Here is a 21200-nt window from a genome sequence, read left to right on the forward strand (position 1 = left end):
GTATACAGCATTTATCCACTGTGGAATACTTTCAAACTAGCTAACTAACGAATAAACTAAAATAACAACAAAAAGTGTATTTCTGAGGAATTAGGTTGCTGTCAAACACCTTCAGCTCTCTAACATGCACCAAATGTAAGATTCTATTTTGTGCCTTTGAGAGAACCAGCACTAAGTCAAAGACCTGATGGGAATACATCACTTGAGTCTGAGTTATTCTGGAACTAGAAAGGCCACAAAATTAAAATCCATTCTGAGAATCTTCCTACTTTAGAGGGGTTTCCTTAGGTTACCCTCCATCCCCACCACATTCCTACATTTGGTAGACTTCAAAGGGTAAGATGCCTTGCCTAAAAAGACATAGGCCTCTAAAGTAAATCAGGTTTAGTCCGCAAAATAAAAGAATTAAGTAAGATAAAAAGAATTCATCCCAAGAATTCTCTCATGTCCTTCCCATGTTTGTTTTACATATTTAAGTGCAGTTCCAAAGTTCAGGAAAAAAATGCTAATTTCTAGTTAAATATATTTTGCAGTTTTCCCCATAACAAACTTCATTTGCTGTATATTTATTACAGTTCAAGGACTGTTTATACTCTTCTTCACCTGGAAAAATTCACTCATCACCAATGAGATCAGTGCAGTTCCACCTCTACGTTTAGGCAATGAAATTGTCCTGTGGTCTCTGAGTAACTCTTTTGAGATTCAATGCATAAAATGTCATGTATTAACAAAAGAAAAAGCAGCCACATCAACAAACATAAAGCCCTACAGTTTGTCAGAATTGTAAGTATAGGTCTACTTTTGTAAGAATACTCACAGGTAGAATGTTTGGGGTTTTTATCAGTATCGTATATGGTAAGGTACAATGAACATTTAAATGGGGCAAGACACGCAGATGCCTTAAATTCAGCTACAGTTTTCAAATACAGCCCAGACTACTGAGTGTAACTTTAATTTTTAACTATGTACTATTTCCCGCTGTTGCCATCAGCATATCAATCAAGTGTATATTATTCTGGTTTGCTCATTTTATTAAAAGCAAATTCGGAGCACAATTGACTTTTCATTTGTTTAACAAGTGAAGAAATATTTACCCTGACAGCCATTTCATTGTAGAAATTCATCTTCATAATAAAATATGCTGTCTGTGAATCAAGGAAAAAAAAGATGGCATATATTTCAGTTACACAAAGACAGTGCTCCTATTTTTACATATAAAAGGTAAGAATCTTTATACATAATACATAATAAGAGTTCTAGGCTTAGAGAGAATAAAATCAAACTTTGTATTGAAGAGATAGGCTTCCTAATACATAATGCAGGCTTAACCAGAAAAATCTATGGTAGTCAAACTAGGAGCTAATGGAGATATATGATCATAAAATGCTCTCCGCTGAGTTTGATAATCAATGGTGCTCTACTGAGAGTAGAATAACAAAGCAGAAATATTCACAAGTGCTGGTGACACGTAGTATTGTATGATTTATTCACTGGGGTTCTTTTAGCCAAAACTCACAGAAACATAAAAGGAATTCATATTTCAAGACGTCTGGTTTAATGAAAAATTCAAAGAAATGCTGTCTTCAGTCGAAATCGTTCAAGGATACGGATGCAGTGATGGAGCAAAATTGTGCCTTCCAACCATCTGTACTAAATGTTATGTACTTAGCTGCCTCCCGAGTAATCCTTGGGAATTTTGTTTCATTTAATATTCATTTTAACACCATAAAATCATAAATACAATGATACCATGTTACAGTGAATCCCCTGATATAGAAAACATTTCCTGAAGTCCTGGTTTCCTTCCAATAAAGTAAAATTCCTCTCATAGTGAACGAATCCCCTATTATACTAAGCAATCACTTGGCAGCATAGGTTATTTTAATGGATACATCACTTTAAACTAAGCTTTCACATCTGTTCCGCCCTCTAATTACAAATGCAAAATGAACATAATTCACAATTGTATCATAAAAAGTAAAATATAAGTACTTTGAATGCAAGAGTATGTCCTTTATTTAGCACAACATGCAGCTTTTATGTGTTTCTCATGTTTTAGACACAAATCAAAGGCAAAAGTGCTTTCCCCTGATATAGTGATTTTCTCCCCCATGGCAAACAGGAATTCACTATAAAAGGGTTTCACTGTAATTAGTGTTATTTGAATTGCCTAGTCTGATCCAAAGCAAATTGTCTGTGGAGAGCAGCAGGACTGGATTATTTATCAACAGTCTGGGCAATTAAGAAACAGTTGGCTGCAATATGTTATTTACAAATGAACACAATGATGCTACTTCATTTTAAATTCTCTTTCTTCATTACATTAAGCAAGGCATAATTCCTGCAGTTTAATTAAGGTGCATTTTAAATGCTCACTTTAATATCATACCAATCTACTAATAATGGAAACAGTAGAAAAGATATTTCTTATATGAAAGAAGAATGCAGGACTGCTGAATTTCAAAAGTTTCATGTATATGTGTAGCTGTATAGACACATACTTATACAAATATATATTTGAGGGAATCTCCACCGAAAGGTATAAATTAGAATAAATAGTGGACTCTATCTCCCCTTTTGTCTCCATAAATGTTTTCTGAGTGATACTAACTGTAGATAGCTAATACTGGAATGGAATAATGGTTGCCAGGTCTAAGTATATTCCTAAACTGCTTGGTTAAATTGATACAATCTTGCTTTGCAGCTCATCTTTTCTTTCTTTGGAAGGGAACATAAGAGTTGCTGCACCACCAAATAGAATGGAAATTGCTACGTTTTTATTCTTCTTATATTTGAAGGCAGTGAGCACTTAGGTCTGAATCCATCCCATTTCACTGAAGAATCTAAATTGGAACATCAGTATGCTCTTTACATCATCAACACTGAAAGACAGTGGGACCACTTTCACTCTGAGCTTGGCAAAATATTGAAGAGTTCTGCAATTGCATCTCTGTCTACTATTTACAGTCAATGGCAACTAGTGTCCTAATTTGCATACCTCAATTACGTGTGAGAAATCCAGGCCTTACCCTACCACTACTTAACAAGGTCACTCACGATAAAAAGGAAATGATGCATTCCAGCTTTTACTCAATGTTGTTCTAAATCACAAGTCAGCCAAATGAAGAATTGCTGATATAAGTGTCTTACAAACTTATCCTTGAGCCAAAAGCCAAAGCCTGTGTCATCATCTAGGTTCTCTGCAAATGGATTTGCCCTGTGTTCTAGTCCTGATTAGAATAATATGTGCTAGTTCTGCTATTACAAGTGATGGGAGAATGTGTTCATCCCTATTCACAAAAGCAGAGCCATAATTTAGCACTTCTACCCAAGTCTGTTTTTAGGTGCTTTCCTATTAAAGAAAAGATTCTTTCCTGAACTGGGGTATTCTTGCCCAGAAGACTCCTGTCTTATCCTTAAGTGGAATTTCCTGCATTTCAGCTTGTCCCCATTGCATTGCTTCTCATTCTTTCATGGGGTGCCAATTCCAAGGTGACACTACAAGGTTGACTCTCTGGGAGGAATTATCTTGCCGTCTCACCCACATGCACCACCTCCACTTCTGAACCTTTGTATTTATCTCTGATGCTAATATACAGGTGTCCCTACTAGTTTAAGTCTATGATTCCAAAATATATTTGAAGCCTTTTGTGTATAAACTGTTGTACTACTTTCTCCTTTTCTGTTTAAAAACATGTTTGGGGATCACCTACACATGTGATCTGATCCTGACTGGTGTTTTCTTTTTCTTTAAATAGTTAATACAAAGTGGCAAATTCAAAGGAGAACAAGAAATTTGATTGAGAGTAGACTGAGAGAAGGAACTAACACATGGTCTAAGTTGGGAACAAGCACTTTATTTTTTTATAGAGCAAATAGACATTTGCCTAATTCCTATTGGACTGGGACTATTTAAAACTGATTACTGAGTTGAAACTAAACTATTTAGGGTGTCGCCAAACTACATCACATAAAATATTCACTTTTTTCAACTGCATCTTCTTCCAAAGTGAGCTGAAAATATGACCATCATGCATGCCAACTTCATATAACAATAAAATGTTACAATTCTCTTTGCTTTAACACATGATTTCTTGACTTTGAGAAATATTGTAAAAAGAAACAGTGATGTAGAGTTTGATTCATGTTCTGGTGTTTGCCTGGTTTTAAAATTCATACTTTCCTGCAGGTCATGCAAGACTTTCAAAATCCAGTACAACCAATGTAACTAAGTTATTAAGAAAACTACAGGAGCGCAGTTCTTAATTTTAGCTTCAGATTAATATTAGGAAACAAAGCTTTATACAAAAGCACCTATATTTAGAATATAGAAAGGCACATAACTTGAGTCATAAACACCATCAATAGTATTTTTTTTAACTTAATGTATTTTAACAAACAAAGGAAGAGACACTAGAGGAGTAACAAATGAAATACTAGTAGCGATGCACATATGGACAGCCAATCTGATGAGCCTCAGCCTTTGTTATTTTCCGCATCAGTACCACTCACATTTCACAATTTTGAATATAATCATTAAAATGATTTATTATCAAGTAATCATGGGTATTTTGTGCATATGCTTTGCCTTGTTTGCTGGCAGCAGATACCAATCCAATCATTATCAGAGGACAAATTTTAAAGTGAGCAATTTTTTTGTATTTAAGGAACTATCATGTCAAATGTATCATTGCATTTCATAATCAGGAGTCATTACAACAGTTATTAGCAAGAGTTCAATGCAAACATTAACTGATCCTTTAACTTAAAAGTTGCATTAAGCTGCTGAGAAGATTTTTGTTTATTTTTAAAATATTCGAAATTCAGACATTAAATAAGTAAAGACAGTATAACAATGAATATAGGGAATGAACGTGAAGTTTATACTTACATCCACCCCAAAATATACAATACTGAATATAGTGGTCTAAAGAGAGAAAAAGGTGCCTTTTTTTCTGCTACTTGTATGGCTTTCAGGTTAGCTTCCAATCAAGCTGTCCTATTTAGTCCTCTCCAATCAAAGAGATGGCAAGAACAAAGTGAATTATTTGAGGGAAAACGGTGGTTTTCTATGTTGATTGCTGTACAATTTGTAAGCTTGCTGGTAAGTCTCTGTTTCGCTACAGCCCTGACTAATATTAGATGAGAACTGGAATCCAGTGACTGGATGATTTCATGGTCTGATTTGGAATGTGTGTATTAAGTGTGGGCTTGCACAATTTTTTGTCCTGCATTATTCCACAGACTTCAGATTTGGCAAGGGCTTGTCAGTTATGTCTATTTGAAGAACTACATATGAACCAGGCTTTATTAGTAAAAGCATTTTTTATTTTTATTTTCAGAAATATATTTCAAGAATGGAAAGCTGAGGGGGCTTTATGATGCTAGCTATCTCAGCTTGGTTATTACAGGAAATCTGTGCTAATTTGAAATACTTTTTGTCTTAAAATGTAACTGTCAGTGGTTTTTAAGAAGAGAGGGCAAAAGAAGAAAGAGGTAATAAAGAGATGAGGTAAAAGACCTCCCATTTCATAGACACATAGAACAACTGAGGTTGGCAGGGACCTGCGGAGCTCCAAACCATTGCTCAAAGCAGGGTCAATTACAGCAAGTTGTGCAGGGCCTTGTTCAGTTGGGTTTTGAGTATCTCCAAGGATGGAGACTCCACAAGCACAGCTTGCACTCTTTGGGCAACCCATTGCAGTATTTGACCACCCTCACAGTAAAAAAAAAAAAAAATAATAAAATGTTTCTTATCTTTGAGTGGAATTTCCCATATTTCAGTTTGTGCCCACTGCCTCTCATCCTGTCACTGAGCACCAATTCCAAATGCTGTTGCAGGTGGATTCTCTGGGAAGAATTATCTTGCCATCTCACCTATAGGGCACCACAGAACAGTGCAATGGACAGTAGGCACAACGGTAATGTGTTCATTTTGTATCTTATCTGGGCACCATGGTTTTTACAACCTTTATATATAAAAATAAATCTCTGAAGAGACATCATTCTGTTTAAAATAGGAAACTGATTACTATCAACAAAGAAATTAGCATTTGAACATGGAGTGGCCAAAAGATAGCTCCTTACAATTTGGGGGAATTGAAAAATATGTAAAATGGATGCCATTAGATCTTTGTCCTGCTTATGCCCTCTTAAACACCTAATGATCAGATGCCAAAAACTGACATGGTTCTTATCCTCATCTTGAAAAACACAGAAACACATAAATGGCCTTGTTTCTGAAGTTAAATTCACCACTCTATAAAGTTTCAACTGTGAAAAAATGTAGAACTGGAGGGGGCATCATGAGATGACTTCACCTAAAACATTGCCTGAAGCATATCTAAGTCATCCATGATAAACATTTGTCTAACCTCCTCTTAAAAAACTGCAGTAGAGGGAGTTCCACAACGTCTTTTGGCAGTACGTGTCAGTGTTTCACATGAAGTTGATTTCTTCCTTCCCTTTTCCCAGTGGTTGCATGGATTCTTTCTTTTCATTAACAAATTTTAACATACATTAACATTATCATGTCTCTCCTCTTCTACAGAAGCTTTTCTAAATTAAACAAACCTTCCCTAAACTCAGGGACAAAATTCAACTGAAGTCTCACTTTTTTTAAAGTAGAACCCAATCCAACCATATCTGTCCTGTATTAAACATTAGTGTTTTAGAAGATGGACTGAAAACCATAGTCTGAAAAGATGACTCATAATTTATTAGTTAAACCAGTTAAACCATTTATTAGTTAAACTATTAGTTATTAGTTAAATTGGAAGAGATGAAAACTTTAATTAGATTACTGAGGCATGAGGGAAAAATAGACAAGCTTCCAGGCATACAAGTTCCGCTACTTGAAAACATAGTTTAGTAGGAGGTATGGACTTTAGCTTGTAATTTATGAGTTGTTATAGCTCTTTTTTTTTTTTTTTGCTTTTTCTTGACTTGTCAGTTTTGACCAAAACACAACAATTTAACTTTAACAAAATCAATCAAGAATAAATGCCTAACAAGTTTAAAACTAATGTAAAATATTAACATAAATTGATAAATTAGTGAAGTAAGCTACATATTAAAAACTTAATTATTCTATGTTAAAATCAAATTAGTTTCTTCTTAATCTCCTAAACCTGTTAACAGAGGGTTTAGCTTGTGTGCTATCATACACTTTTGCTATCTTCAAGTCCATCAAGGGAATTAGATTGACTGTGATCTGCTGTGTGCCTTAAGGCAAAACCTTAAATACTTCAAGGTTCATTAAGTAAGAAATTTAAACCACTAAAACATAGAAGAGCAATGTGTAGATACATGGGCTTATTTTATTTTCAGAATTAAAAGTTCTGCCAGGAGAAAAAGCATCTGGAAAAAAAGCATCTTAAAAAAAAGCTCCAATTCTGCAATTAGCATCATGCGGGCAGGCTTCTGCACGAGCAGATCTCATTGCCGGATTGGGGACTAATACTCCAGAGCTGCAAACACTTAAACACTGACTTAACTTGACCGTTATGAGTAGGCTTACTGAAATTAATGATGCTTTTCATCATAGTACAGTTAAGCATGTGTCTGTGTGTATAAAGGATCAAGTTTCAGCGTTTTAATTTCAAGACGAGTGAATGAATTACTTCATATGTATTCTATAAATAACCAAACAAAATTTTAAAAAGTAATTTTCTACCTCCACCATTTTTCTGAAGTATCTTCTGCTTCGATAACCTCTCCACCACTTCTGTATAAAAATCACCATTTTGTTCAGATATCTAAAATGAAATGTATTACCAAAATAATTATTATTTTGAGACTTTACAATACAAGATTATTTTCTCCTAATATTAAAAATAACATATAATGTATTATATCCAAACAGATGGCCACTGCAAACATACTTAATACATATAAATGTATGCATATATACATATGCACACACACACTTATAATGCAATATATACAGATATTTATATATGCACACATACTTTGCTTTTGGGAAAAATGGGTTACTGCAAACTTACCTATATGCTATTTCAGTTATCATTACAAAAGTTTAATGAAATAACCTTACAAATGTAATTTGCATGATAGATGATTGTATTTTCACCAATGGTTTTAACCAACATATCTGACCAGTTCAGAATTTTTTCAGTCGCATGCAACATTTTCACAGCTTTACCATTTTTAAATACTTGACAAAACCCACAGACATCTGGAAATTTTAGACTACTTTTTTGCTTTTATTAATTACACCTAGCTTAATTGTAACTAAATCTTTACTCTGTCCTTATTATATATACTTTATTATGCTACTGAAAGTTCCGTAATTGATGTCTCACATTAATTTTGCAGAAAATAATGCAAACATTACTTTGGGACTGCCTAGAAAAAGCTGTATAGGGGAGCATTCATACCACTCAACTACGGACAACAAATTTAGAAGCCTTGCAGTACAGCTAGAATAACTCAGCGGAGGCAGTCTTTTCCAGCAGGTAGTTCAAAAGACCTAAATGAGAGGGTAATACAGAACACTAACAACTGCCTATATTCAGCCTGGGCTCCTAAGTCAGACAACACATCCATCTTTGGAAAGAGGACACTGAACAGGATCACTCTGTACACTGTCGCAGAGAAAATCCTCTTCTACACTTAGCTGATTTAGCTCTTCTTACATGCTCATTATAATTACATTGTTCTTCTTACATTGGTCATTACTAAATACAAATGTGCATGTGGAAGAGCATTTTCCTACAGAATAGATTGGCAGACGGCTGGGTTTTCACTTTCTTCTGCAGCGCGTTGTTACTCATGTGCTGGAAACAGAGAGGCACTAACCGATCCTCTGTCTTTGTAGGGGTTTTTGACATGGACGGCATAGCTGATATTCCTTGGAGGGCTGAAATACCATGTTTGCTTGCCTGCTGAACACTTGCATGTGATGGTAGCATCATGTGACAACACACTTGAACCAGCAATGAAAAACATTTTGCCAGTGCCTTTTTTAACAAGTTGTCGTGGTTTAACACCAGCCGGTAACTAAGCACCACGCAGCTGCTCACTCACTCCTCCCCACCCAGTGGGATGCAGAAGAGAATCGGGAGGAAAAAAGGTAAAACTTGTGGGTTGAGATAATAACAGTTTAAAAGGACAGAAAGGGAGAAAATATTAATGATAATAACAACAATAACAAAATGACAATAATAATAATAAAAGGATTGGAATATACAAAACAAGTGATGCACAATGCAATTGCTCGCCAACTGGTCCCCAGTTAGCTCCTAAGCCTGCCCCCCAGGCCAACTCCCCCCAGTTTATATACTGGGCATGATGTCACATGGTATGGAATATCCCTTTGGCCAGTTTGGGTCAGCTGTCCTGGCTGTGTCCCTCCCAACTTCTTGTGTCCCTCCAGCCTTCTTTCTGGCTGGGCATGAGAAGCTGAAAAATCTTTGGCTTAGTCTAAACATTACTTGGCAACAACTGAAAACAACAGTGTGTTATCAACATTCTTCTCCTACTGAACCCAAAACATAACACTATACCATCTACTAGAAAAAAAATTAACTTTATCCCAGCTGAAACCAGGACACAAGTGCACATAATAGCTGTAGCCTATCTTTTTATGAGAGAAATATTGGTCATTAAATGATTAATGTTATTTAACCTAATAATTCATTAGGCTTGATACAGTAAGGATGACACATAATGACTTGCGACAGGCAAGAGGTCAAACTAGAAGATGTAACAAACCCTCTCCCTCATAACCTTAATTTTTATGAAGATACAGAAATTCAAGCATATGACTTTGACCAATTGGGCTTATGATCATAAAAAAAGGAGGAGGGCCTCCTGGGAGAAGGGACCAACCATAGTGTTTCCAAAATATTTATATCAAGGTTGATACAGCATTTTACAGAAGAAGGTAATTGTACATGATTTATGTTTTATAAATGGAAAAAATTATGTAAACAAATATTTTTTAAAATGACCTGGTCAAATCCAGCAGTAAAATTTAATTTTTTACAATAAGACTCCAGTTACCACACACTCACTAGGCAATTTTTCTATAATGTCCACAATAACAGTGATAAGAAAAGTCTCTGCAAACAGCATATCTGAGGGATGTCTTTTTTTTTTTCTAGTCATGCCAAGATTTCTTAAACAATACTGTTTAACTACGCTGAAGATGGATTATTTCCATGCTACTTACTAGCATCATGCCATTTTAATTGTATGTAGTTCTGAAAACCAAAAATTATTATTTCTTACAGTGGCACTGCATATATTTAATTCTATTTAAAAGCAGAATAACAGTTTGGGTTTTTTTTCCAAATGCTCCCATTTTATTAAAAACAAGTAATACCATGATAAATTTTGGGAGAAAAATCAAGATTGAAATACAGATTAAAATAGGCATAATATACTACCTCAGATAGGCTCGGACTCTGCATCCTCGAAACCAGCTCTGGATTTTGACAGCAGCTTTGTACTCTATTTTTCTGTCTTCATCTAGACATCTGAAAATATAAAAAGTAATAATACTTGTCAGCATGGTAATTTAGTACCAAAGCAGAAAAATTCTTCTAAATATGTCTTACTGTTGCAGTTTGTGATCTTTTTCACCAGGTTTTTCATTTTTTAATTCTACATAGTTAAATAATAGTGCAGAACAATATAATCTACATTAGTTGCATATTATGAAGATATCAAATACAAAGAGTATCGCAACTTGTAGATGATGTAAGGTTTGGGAGAGTGTACTTCTTATTCCCATACAATACTGAATATCCATGTCAGCATGTCATGGACTTCTTCCATTGTAGGTGAAATATATAGATAATGCTTTAATGATAATTATAACAAAAATCCTGTAGCTATGCATAAAATTGTATATCTACATGAATATTAAATAAATTAACTGTTGTCAATATTATCATGATAAATATAAATTGAATTAATAGGAAACATATATTAAGGCTGAGATCTAGTTAAAATACATTGTTTTATGACCGATACAAAATATTTTATTTATTACCTGAACAGTAATAGCATCAATAATGGTGACAGATACAGTCCTTGTCTGTAGATTTTTTTAGTAAATATGAGCTGGTCTTACAGGGTGAAAGTAGAGGATTTCAAACTTTTAGCTAGTTTCTTAGGAAGGAATTTAAAGAAGAGAAATATGAAAAAGAAGAAGACGTGACTGAAGAAGGAAAGAGAGTTCCAAATATAAGTTAAAACTATTATGAGTTAGAACAACGAAAGCATAGAAAAGAAATTAGATGTGGAAATTTGCAAACTTTAGAAGGCTTGGAATGTCAGGATATGAAATCTTAGTGTGGCTTAAAAGGAAGTCAGGAATCGGAAATAAATGGTGTTAGTAATTTGGCTAGATTCCAATGGGATGACCATGGGAATCTTTTACATGGAATTATAGTAGTCAATGCAACAGCTTATTGCATATTGACAGGACTTTTCACAATGGGAATTCAAAGACATGGATTTTGGAGAAAATGTAGAGATGAAACTCGCAGCATGTTGGCATGTGCTGCAGACAGGTAAGGAGGGAATAAAAGGAAACGAAAGAATTAGAAAATATGCTAGGGTTGCAGCATTGATTAATATAGATGCTAGAGGAACTAATGAAAAAGGAAGGATACAGGGAAAGATGAATTTGTTTTTAAGTTACATGAGAAGAAAGGTTATCTAGAAAGAGATACTGGTGAGGCAGCTGAAGATGCGAGATAGATGTAAGTGGAGAATTGATGACTTCAAGGAGATCTTCAAGAACTATTAGCTGTCAGAGCTTTGTGTCAAATGACATAGTACAAGCAAAAGGCATGTGCACAAGTGGGAAAGAAGCACAAGTAAAAGGACCTCACCAGAAATTCAGAAAATAATTCCAAAAGATAGTCCATGCTTGCCATCTTTCTGTGACTCTGTCTATTAAGAGAATAGTGTTTGTGACAAAGCTAGAAGTCATGTAAGGAAAACCATGAATCTAAAAAAGATTAAAGAAATGTATGAATCTAGAAGAGACTTTTCAGAGAGTTCAGGAAGAAATCATTACTATGATGAGTTTCAATGCTGAGGGGTAGAACTCAGCTATGAGATCACCTCTGGCTTTTATTTACTTGTTTGTTTGTTTGCTTCAAAATGTCAATAACTGTCAAGTCTTTGAACTTAAAATTATATTTTAATTTTCATGGATTTTTTGCTATCCCATTTTTATTAGGAATATATTTACCAAATAATTTAATTTGTTTTGTTACACCTGCCATAAAAGAACAATTAGGTTACTGTTAGTTTTCTTAACTAGTTGATATTAGTTAGCTCTGCTGACAAAGTGTTCTGTCAACATTAATTGCCTCGGTAAGCACCAACAAGATTAATTTTTATCTGATAAGTTAGGATTTTCTTCATTACATTTCTTTAAAAACTAAACACATATTTACTACCAGAGATCAAGAAGCATTAGCTCCATTCATTTTATATCATCTGGTGCAGCATGTACTCTCAAATCACATTAAGTGGGCACAAATTTTCATCCTTATCTGACACGCATCAGACCTGTCCAGTACCTGGAAGCTGTGGAAAACAAACTTTTTTTACCTAAAACCACAAAATAAGTCAATACCAAAGCTGGCATTTATGCTAGAGAGCTTCCTTGTTCCTTTTTTGTGCAGCTTCCTAAACTTCAGAATGATACTTCCAGAATAGTTTTACCTAAAGGTAAATGATTTTGATTAAAAGGATATGAATGATTTGGCCCTGGACAGGTAGCCACAATTACAGCCTGGAAATGAAGGGGATGTGGGACTGGCCCTGTCAGAGGTGACAGCTCCAAAACCAGTCCCACCCACTTGGCAATGGCAATGATCTGCTTCTGGAAGAGCAGAAGCCTTCTCCTCTATTACTCCCTGTTAGGTTTTTTAGCTGGCATTCTCTCTTGTCTGGCCAAGTCAGTTTAGAAGTCTTTGTAAAGTTTATTGAAGCAGAGCAACAACAGACTTGTTAGTTCCAGAAACACTTTCAACTGGTCTTACCAGCAGAAGAAGTGGTTTCAGGTATAAGCTGCTCACGCTGGTATCTGCACTTCTGATCCGATTGTATGGTTGTCATACCGTTTGAATTAAGCTTTTACAGTCACAGATACTTCTCAAAGACTTTACAGAATGTTAAAAAGACATACTTAAGGTCAGCATCTGACAACACAGATGTCACAGTAAATAAAAGTAGGTTCTTGAATGAGTAAGTGATAAAATTGTTTAACACTTAAAATAAGAGAATGCACTAACACATCCTGTATATTCTAACACTTATGCTGACAGGGTCTTTCTCAAGGTGCAGGCTTATGGTGTTTTTGCATTGTGCCATCGTTGGGCAAATCCTTCCCTAGAAAGGTGCTTTCCCTAAAAAGTCAGTTTAGGAGACATCATACCTCTGGCATAAACAGAGTTCTGCATAAAACATGACAGGAACATTATTAAGATCAGAAGAACATTATTAAGATCAGGTAAACCTGTCTAACCACAATCAACAGGCAAGATATTACAGTCATCAACCTGCCTTAATTTTTAATGGAACAGGTATATAGTCCTAAAATAGCAAATGCATTTTGAAAGATAAAGAAATTTTCCTAATTTGCAGATTTACTTTAAGGCACTTCAATTACTATGTTCCACCTGCAGCTAGCAAGAGTACTTGGTTTTCGACAGGGTTGCTTTAAGTCAAGCTACTCTGGAGGGTCTGTGTGTGTTCTAGATGTTCTACAGAATTCTGGTTTTAGGTCTTCATAGGTAGGTGAATAAAGAAAAAATTTTCTTTTGTATTAAAATCTATTTGACAGGGAACTAAATCCTTCAGGTCTTACCCTTGGAGGTATTTGCAAACAAGGCAACTCATACAAAAAAAGGTAAATACTTGGTAACCTATATTCTTCTGCACCTTCTGATGCTTCAGATCAACTCAGATCTTTTGGGGAATCTGGTATTTCACTGCAGAATACTGACTTTATAGAGTAAGTAACGGCTTTTTTTCACAGTATCATGTATTTTTGTCTGAATGCCTTCCAACTATTTGTGAATGATGACTGCCTGCACAGATTACAGACTCATGTGCTCACAGCATCCCAGATTTGGCAATTTTAACAGATCTATTACATTATGTAGATAAAGCATAGTTCTGAAAGGGAAATTAAAGCTGTTGTCTGACTTCAAAATACAAATGCTTCAAAACCGCTTCAAAACCACTTCAAAGACCACTGCAAATTTGACACACATTAATGCCCCAAATTTATTTATTAAGTTTAAAAGTTAAATAAGGATATACTAAAATCTCTAAATAAGATATTCTGATTTGTTTCAGGATTTTAGTGACAGCTGTGTTGAAGTGGTCCAAGATTTTCACCCTAAAGAGCAAAGATCAGATTACTGATCAGCCCTTCAGTTGCTGAGCTGGACTGCTTGAAGCCTCTCATTTAAATTCTCAGCTGAAAATCTGAATTTCAAGAAGGTAATGTACTATAGCCTATTCTTAGAAGGGGAAAAAAATCATTTTTGGAAAGCTTTGCCAAAAAGCAAATCCCCAAACATCAAGCATGCTGCCCTCCAATGGATTTCCATGTCTGGCTCAGCCTGCTCTTTCTAACCTGAAATATGTGAAATACAAGCATAGTGTCCTGTAACTGATGCTTGTTTAGTGAACTGCTGTGTGTACAGCCACAAGAGTATGAGCTAAAGTTCAGGGAAAGAACAGGAAAACACAGCACTTTATGTGCAGGCAGGACTTTAACTCGGTGTAACTTTTAGTGATGTTCAGGATCTTTGTTATTAATGCTAATGATGTTGTAATTGGATTCTAGAACAAATGATTCATTGATTAAAAAAGAAAAAGCACCCCCTACAACTATGCTAAATACGGGGTGGGTTTTTTCTGTTTGAGTATTAGCATTACACGTACAGCAGCAGCAACAATGCAGTTGAATAAAAGGGTTTACAGGACAAATCTATGCAATATTAAAATAGGTCTTATAGCTTTTTATTTCCTAAAATCTGATCTGGGAAAAGTTGGCCACCACCATCTCAGCAGTCAGAAAACTCAGCAGGACGAACCATCCCACTCTGTGAAGAGAAGGGTAACAGGTGATCTGATCGATCAGCCCACCGCTCTCTGTGCGGGACGTTTTGGATCTTTAGCAGAAGAAACATCTCCTTAACTTAGTAGAAAAAGACAAAACGTGTCCCAAGTACTAGAAACTCAAGCCACATAATCTAATTAGAAATGAAGCTCAATTTTAGACAGCATGGATAATAAACATCAACTCGCTCAGAAGCTGGGGGGGGGGTCTCTGTGAATTAACTAGGAAAAAAAAAAAAAAAAAAAGTGGTGCCTTTCAACAGGATAAACTAAACGTCCCGTAACGGTTACAGATCCGAGCCAGGCGAGCGGGGGCTGACGGCTGCCGTGGCACTCCCCGGGGCTCAGCATGAGCAAGTCCCTGGGAAGAGCTGAGCCGCCTGCTCCTGAGGCGGGATAAGGGGAGGCCGGCTCCTGAGGCGGGATGGCTCCTGAGGCGGGATGAGGGGAGGCCGGCACCCGAGGCGGGATGAGGGGAGGCCGGCTCCTGAGGCGGGATGAGGGGAGGCCGGCACCCGAGGCGGGATGAGGGGAGGCCGGCCCCCGCGGGGGGACAGGCGCTGAACTCGCGAGGCTCAGCGCCTCTCGGGAGTTTCCAGAGGCTCCTTTTGCCTCAAAATCATCAGGGGAAGGGGGAAGAGCGGGACGCTGTTTTCAGTGCATAACCGGACCCCTTTAAAGAAACCGTGCTGCTGCCATTAGGTCTCCTCAGATCACTCTGGCAGTTTTGGGGGGCAAGGGAGTGGGTGCTCTCGGCAGGGGTTTTAAAGCCAAGCCGTTTTCAGCGGGAGTACCGCCATCTCGTTGCCGGGGGAGACCGGGGGCTGCCCGTCCCCCCAGCCGCAGCCCCAGCCCAGCATGAGGGGGTGCGTCCCGCCCCACCACCGGCACGACCCGGTTACCTGTTCCTACGGAAATACTCCTCCCGCAGCCCCGATAGCCTCGCCTGAAGCCGGGCCAGGGCGGCCATGCTCCCTCCCTCCTTCCCGCCCTCCCGACGCCGCCACCATGGCAACCGGACCGTACCACTCCGCGCGGGCGCGGGGGTGGCGCTCCCCAACGCAGCCCTGCCGGCGGGGAACGGCAGGGCACCGGCGGCAACGAGAGCCCCACAGAGCTGGACCGGGACGGAAGCGGAGCCAAGGCAGGGAGCGCTGGCGGGGACGCGGCGCCTCTGGGCAGCGGTCCGAAGCGGGAGGGGAAGAGGAGAGATGGTCGCGCCCGGCTTCCTCCCGGTGCCGCAGCTGCTTCCGGGCTCTCATCATGGGGGACTAAGGAGCAGCGCTGGCCGCCCGCATCCTCCCCTCCCGGCCCTCGCCCGCCAGCTCCCGGCTTCGCCGCCGGCCCCCGCCCCGTCCACCCTCGGCCCAGTCTCTGCGAAGTGGCGCCAGCCTCCCCGGGGAGCGGCCGGGGGAGGCGCCGGGTTCATGTTCCGGGTCGCTGAACCTACCCCGACCCGAGCTCAGGCGGCGAGAAAGAGCTGGTAAGCCCAGGCCCGTGGGGCGCCGGGGCCGCTCGGCGGGGCCACCACCGGCCCGGGGGGGGTCGCCTCCGCCGCCCCCTGCCGTTCCGTGGGGCCGCGGGGGCGGTGCCGGTATTTGGGGGAGGGGATCGGAAACACCGTCTCCGCGCTCTGCGTGGGGCTTGGAAACGTGGGGGCAAGTGGTGCCCCCGCCCCGGCTGCCCGGCGGGCTGCCAGGCCTCTCCCGGCCTGCGCCCCCCCGGCCCGCTGCTGCCGGTTACGCTGGGGGAGAGACGTTGGTGCTTCCCTCTCAGCCCGAGGCCTCCGGGGGAGGGGGGGCTGGAGGCCTGGCAGGTGCCGCTGGCACGTCTGGACGGGTCGCCGTGTTTGTCAGCGAGCAGTGGGCTGGAGGAAGAAACTTCCCCTCGTTGCTAAAAAAAGGACAGCAGGCAAACGATAAATCAAAACTTTTGTCCCAAGTTTACTCATTTGTGTGTGTGTGTTTGGGTTTTTCTAATGGTGGTAGACCCTCTTAAGGCCTAAACCCTTTGCAGTGTATGCTGCAGAAACAATCGGTCGGTTGTGGTTGCTGCTCTGAAGCTATTTTGTTGCAAACCAAGAATCAACAAGTGCGGCTGCAGGCAATGAGCAAGGAAAGTACGTCAAGCTCTGCTGCAGCAGAATTCACAGATTCACTGTTTTATGTAATTCCATATACTAGCACAGTGACCGCAAAGGCCATATTGTTTCTATTGTAGAACTGTGAAGAGGGGAAACTGAGTAACAGAGTAGAAAAAGGGAAAACTGAATTTTGTTAATAGGCCATGGAGGTATAAAGACTGGTAATGCAGAGACTTGATGGAGGTGAGGTGTCCCAAACAACCAGCTGGGAAGCCTTTCATTTTCTATGTGAAATGTTAGATATCTTGTGATATGTTAGGTGTCAACTGATGTGTATAACTTCTAGTTCATTTCACTTTTCTTAACAGAAGTGGAGTGTGGTGTGGTTTTGTTTGTGGTTTTTTTTCTTGAATGTGGATAATTTGAGCCCTTGAGGCTTTTTTAGAGATTGTTATGTATACAGACTCCTGGGGGTAGAGTTCCCAGATCTGAAATAGATTTTCTTTCATGTTTTTCTTTGTTTCATTTCTGGGGATGGGGAAGAAGACGAAGAGAAAGGCTCAGCACTTGGTTTTCTTACATAGGAAACTCCATTCCTCCTCCACTTCTGGTGATACCACCACTTTTTTCCTGTGGGTATTTTCCTGTCATCTTTACATTTTTCTAAATGCGAAAGCTTTCAAAGAGGGATTTTATTTGCCCAGATGATATACATATTTGCTAGAAGAAGTTTGCCAGTATTGCTAGGCATCTGAATTTGCTTGGTGTAAATGTAACTTTACTTCTGTTGGTGTGATTCAGAACAATTCATAGAATGAGGTATGCTCTAGTGTCAGAGTATTTTTATTTCGGTACTAATGCTGCATACCGTAGAAACATTGCCTAAGACATACTGAACTTGTGTCGGAACTCTGAGAAAGTTTTCATTATATACTTAACCTGTAATTTGTCTTTAAATTTTACTGGTTTGTGTTCACAAAGTAATTTAGTTCCAGAGGCTTTAACAATAGTGTTCAGCAACACAAGGTGTGGGAATTTGGCATGTTCTTCTCTAATTGTCATCAGATAGTAATGATTTTGCTTGTGCAAATATATTGCCCAGGGGAATTCAGTACAGAGAGAATTTTTGAAAGCTTATCTATAGGACTGTTAGTTTAGTAGTTCTGAAGGAAGATGTGTTAAAAATCTGACTACTCCTCAGAGCCACTCTCTTTTCTTATCTTTATACATAAGTTATTTCAGAAGCTGTCCGTTAAAGGAAACCTATTTGAGTGAGATGCAGGAAAATATTTTTTTCAATTACTAATACTTGATGTAGCAAATCAAGAACTTGTGCTTTCTAAAAACATTAAGACCCTAAAGAAGTGAGTAGATTCAGAATAGCCACAGAGTATGAGTATTCACTTTGGGTGGTAAAGCTCCTGTGAAGCTGAAAGTTTTTCATTCATGTTGTGAATACATGTGACAATTTAGGAATAGTTTGCATTTTGAGTATTTACTGGGCACTCTGATTCTTTTGATAATGACTTTGGTGCTATAGTGTATTACCATCATTTGACTGTTAAGTGATTCTCCACCTTGGCAATTAATTAATGAAGTCATACTTCTGAAAAGGGCAAAGCATATCAGTAAATGGCAGCAATGGGATTGCAAGAATTGCTACCTCTCGTGATAAATTGCTCTAAATCTCATTTCTGGCTAACCAATTCATTTGTGTTAGAGCCTTATTAAATGCAGTTCATGTCAGCATCTTTCTGACTGTATACCATTGCTCCTTACTGAACACTTTTTCACTGTTAAGTATGAGTAGACTTGATACTATTTATTGTTGTGCTTTCTTAGATAAGCAGCAGTTGTAGAAAAGTCAGATGTACTTATTGCAAGTTTGTGTGGCCCAAATTTTTAGGGGGATCAGCGACATAACCAGTTAATAAAATTCCATCATTCCTCAAATGCTAGTAACTTTATATTGTATAGGACAAGTGCAAGGAAATTCCAAAACTTGTCTAAAGAAGTTTCTCAAATACAGAGTTGGTACCCATTGCTGTGTAGTGTGTGATCGGAGGAATAAAATGTTGCTAGTAATTGTATACAACTAAATGTATGGGAGTTGTATATTTGATATAAAAAAGAATTTATAGAATTTTTCAGCAAATGTAGTAATTGTCTTTAATTGTAGAACAATGACTTTCATAACTTTTTTAAACTCCTCCTGTACTTTCATTATTTTTGTGAAACTGATTTATATACAGACATAACTGACTACAAAAAAGGAGAGTTGGCATTCCATGAAGATGAGAAATGGCCTGAGATTTGGGGGTTATTTTTCCGTTTTCAGATATAGACGTGCTCCACAATAGTATCCTGACTTATCTCAAGCGTCCTCAATTCTTGTAACTGTTTGCACTATCTTATATGAAACTCAAAATAATTATGTTTTCTTAACATTTAGTTTCTGTAAGTTTCTGTTCTGACACTGTCATATTTTTAAATTTTATAATATGAAAACTACATTTGTATTAAGTTTTTTTGGTCTGCATGTCAGATTTACTCTGAATGTGTTGCTAGTGCATTGGCTCTTAGTCTTTACAGGAAGCACTGGGCAGGATCCTCAGAAGGGGAAGAGTATGGGGATTCTCAGTAGCCCAATAGCTAGCTGTTATGCCCCCCAGCGATGGTTGGTACAGGCTAGAATGCATTTTGGTCATTGTGTAGCCTTCCATACCTGGTTGTCCAGCAGACAATACCTAGCTCGGTGTGGATGTGGAACTGGATGCTTTGTGTCCTCCTCTTAGTGATGGCCATTTGATGACAGGCAAGTTTAAATAATCTAGACACAGCTTCTGTTTCTGATGTATACAATAAGCTTCTATGTAACGTAGGTTTATCAGTTATTTCCTCATCTAGTCTCTTGCTAGCTTTTTAATACTTTTAACTAAGTTGTGTTGCTCTGTTTTGCTTTTGCTTTTGTGCATCCCAAGAACTGTGATAGCTGTCTTTTTTTGAATCTGTAAGTTCTTCAGGCAAGGTGGTGAGATTTATCATCTGCTGTTCCCTCTCAAATACTTGCACCTGTTCAATCCAAATTTCAGTCACATTCACCAATAAAGCAGAGGTCTTAAAGCTAATGTTTCTAAGGCTTTGTGAAAATAACTTCTGGGGTGGAAAAATGGGATTCAGATTAGTCTGTCCAAAGATAAAGATACATTGTGAGTACAGCTGTGTTACGAGACATCAGAGAATCTGTATGGGAAAAGATTACAGAAAGTAAGGTTTTGTAATCCTGATATTAAAGAAACTACTTGATTTTTCTTGTGCCCTTAGCTTGTGATCAAGGTGGGTTGTGAAGGCAGCAGAAGTCATGGTTCTTTTCAAAATTGTTGAAACACAGATGTAGCATAACTTTAGCTGCCACAAAGCCCATATCTATTTCACAGGAAAAGGTATGGAACTACAGAGTAAATGTAAATGCATCTGTCGGTTTAGCAAAAGATACTGCCTCTCCTTACAAGTTGTGCAACCAAATTAGCTTTCCTCTCAGTGTGTAAGTGTTTGTTAAATATTTTGTGAGCAGTACTTTACATTGTTACGTGCTTTTGGTGGAAAGTGAACAAAAATGATAATTGATTTTCACTGAAAAAGCAAGTGCCCATTATTTCCATTAGGAGTTTTAATGCAGATATTAATGCTGAACATAAGCTGTGTGAACTGTTTTGGGTAGGTGAAAGCAGTTACACTGTTTCCTGCGAAAGTACTTTTATGGTCTGTTCTGGTAGGGGTTAGAGAGGAAATAGGTCAGCCTTTGGTGAACTACATTAAAACTGCTTCAGATAAATGTAAAGGTCAGTGTAGGCAAACTAGATTTTCTTAAAGTAGAATCTTCTCCTAGTGAAGACATTACAGTTTATTGCTAGCTGTGGGCTGTTGCTGTAACAGCATTTTTATAGCCTTATGTGAGTCATGCTAAACTATGGCTCAACTTAATATTTTATGT

General features: G+C 38.3%; 2 protein-coding genes across 3 annotated transcripts in view; one reads left to right on the forward strand and one right to left on the reverse strand.

Moving 5' to 3' along the window:
* Nucleotides 1-16194, reverse strand: part of SPATA17 (spermatogenesis associated 17) — a 95955-nt gene extending 79761 nt beyond the window's left edge. Inside the window, exons 1-4 of the mRNA XM_069800116.1 lie at nt 16026-16194; nt 10413-10502; nt 7676-7757; nt 1095-1145 (exon numbers count right to left, since the gene is read on the reverse strand). Of these exons, the coding sequence (XP_069656217.1) occupies nt 1095-1145; nt 7676-7757; nt 10413-10502; nt 16026-16093 (291 nt within the window). The 5' untranslated portion in view covers nt 16094-16194. The remainder of the gene's footprint in view (nt 1-1094; nt 1146-7675; nt 7758-10412; nt 10503-16025) is intronic.
* GPATCH2 (G-patch domain containing 2) overlaps nt 16073-21200 on the forward strand; it is a 131001-nt gene continuing 125873 nt past the window's right edge. For both annotated transcript variants that reach the window (XM_069800114.1, XM_069800115.1), the window contains exon 1: nt 16073-16606. In XM_069800114.1, the coding sequence (XP_069656215.1) occupies nt 16092-16606 (515 nt within the window). In that variant the 5' untranslated portion in view covers nt 16073-16091. The remainder of the gene's footprint in view (nt 16607-21200) is intronic.

The sequence above is a fragment of the Haliaeetus albicilla genome, chromosome 13 (genome assembly GCF_947461875.1).
Source record: "Haliaeetus albicilla chromosome 13, bHalAlb1.1, whole genome shotgun sequence".
NCBI lineage: Eukaryota > Metazoa > Chordata > Aves > Accipitriformes > Accipitridae > Haliaeetus > Haliaeetus albicilla.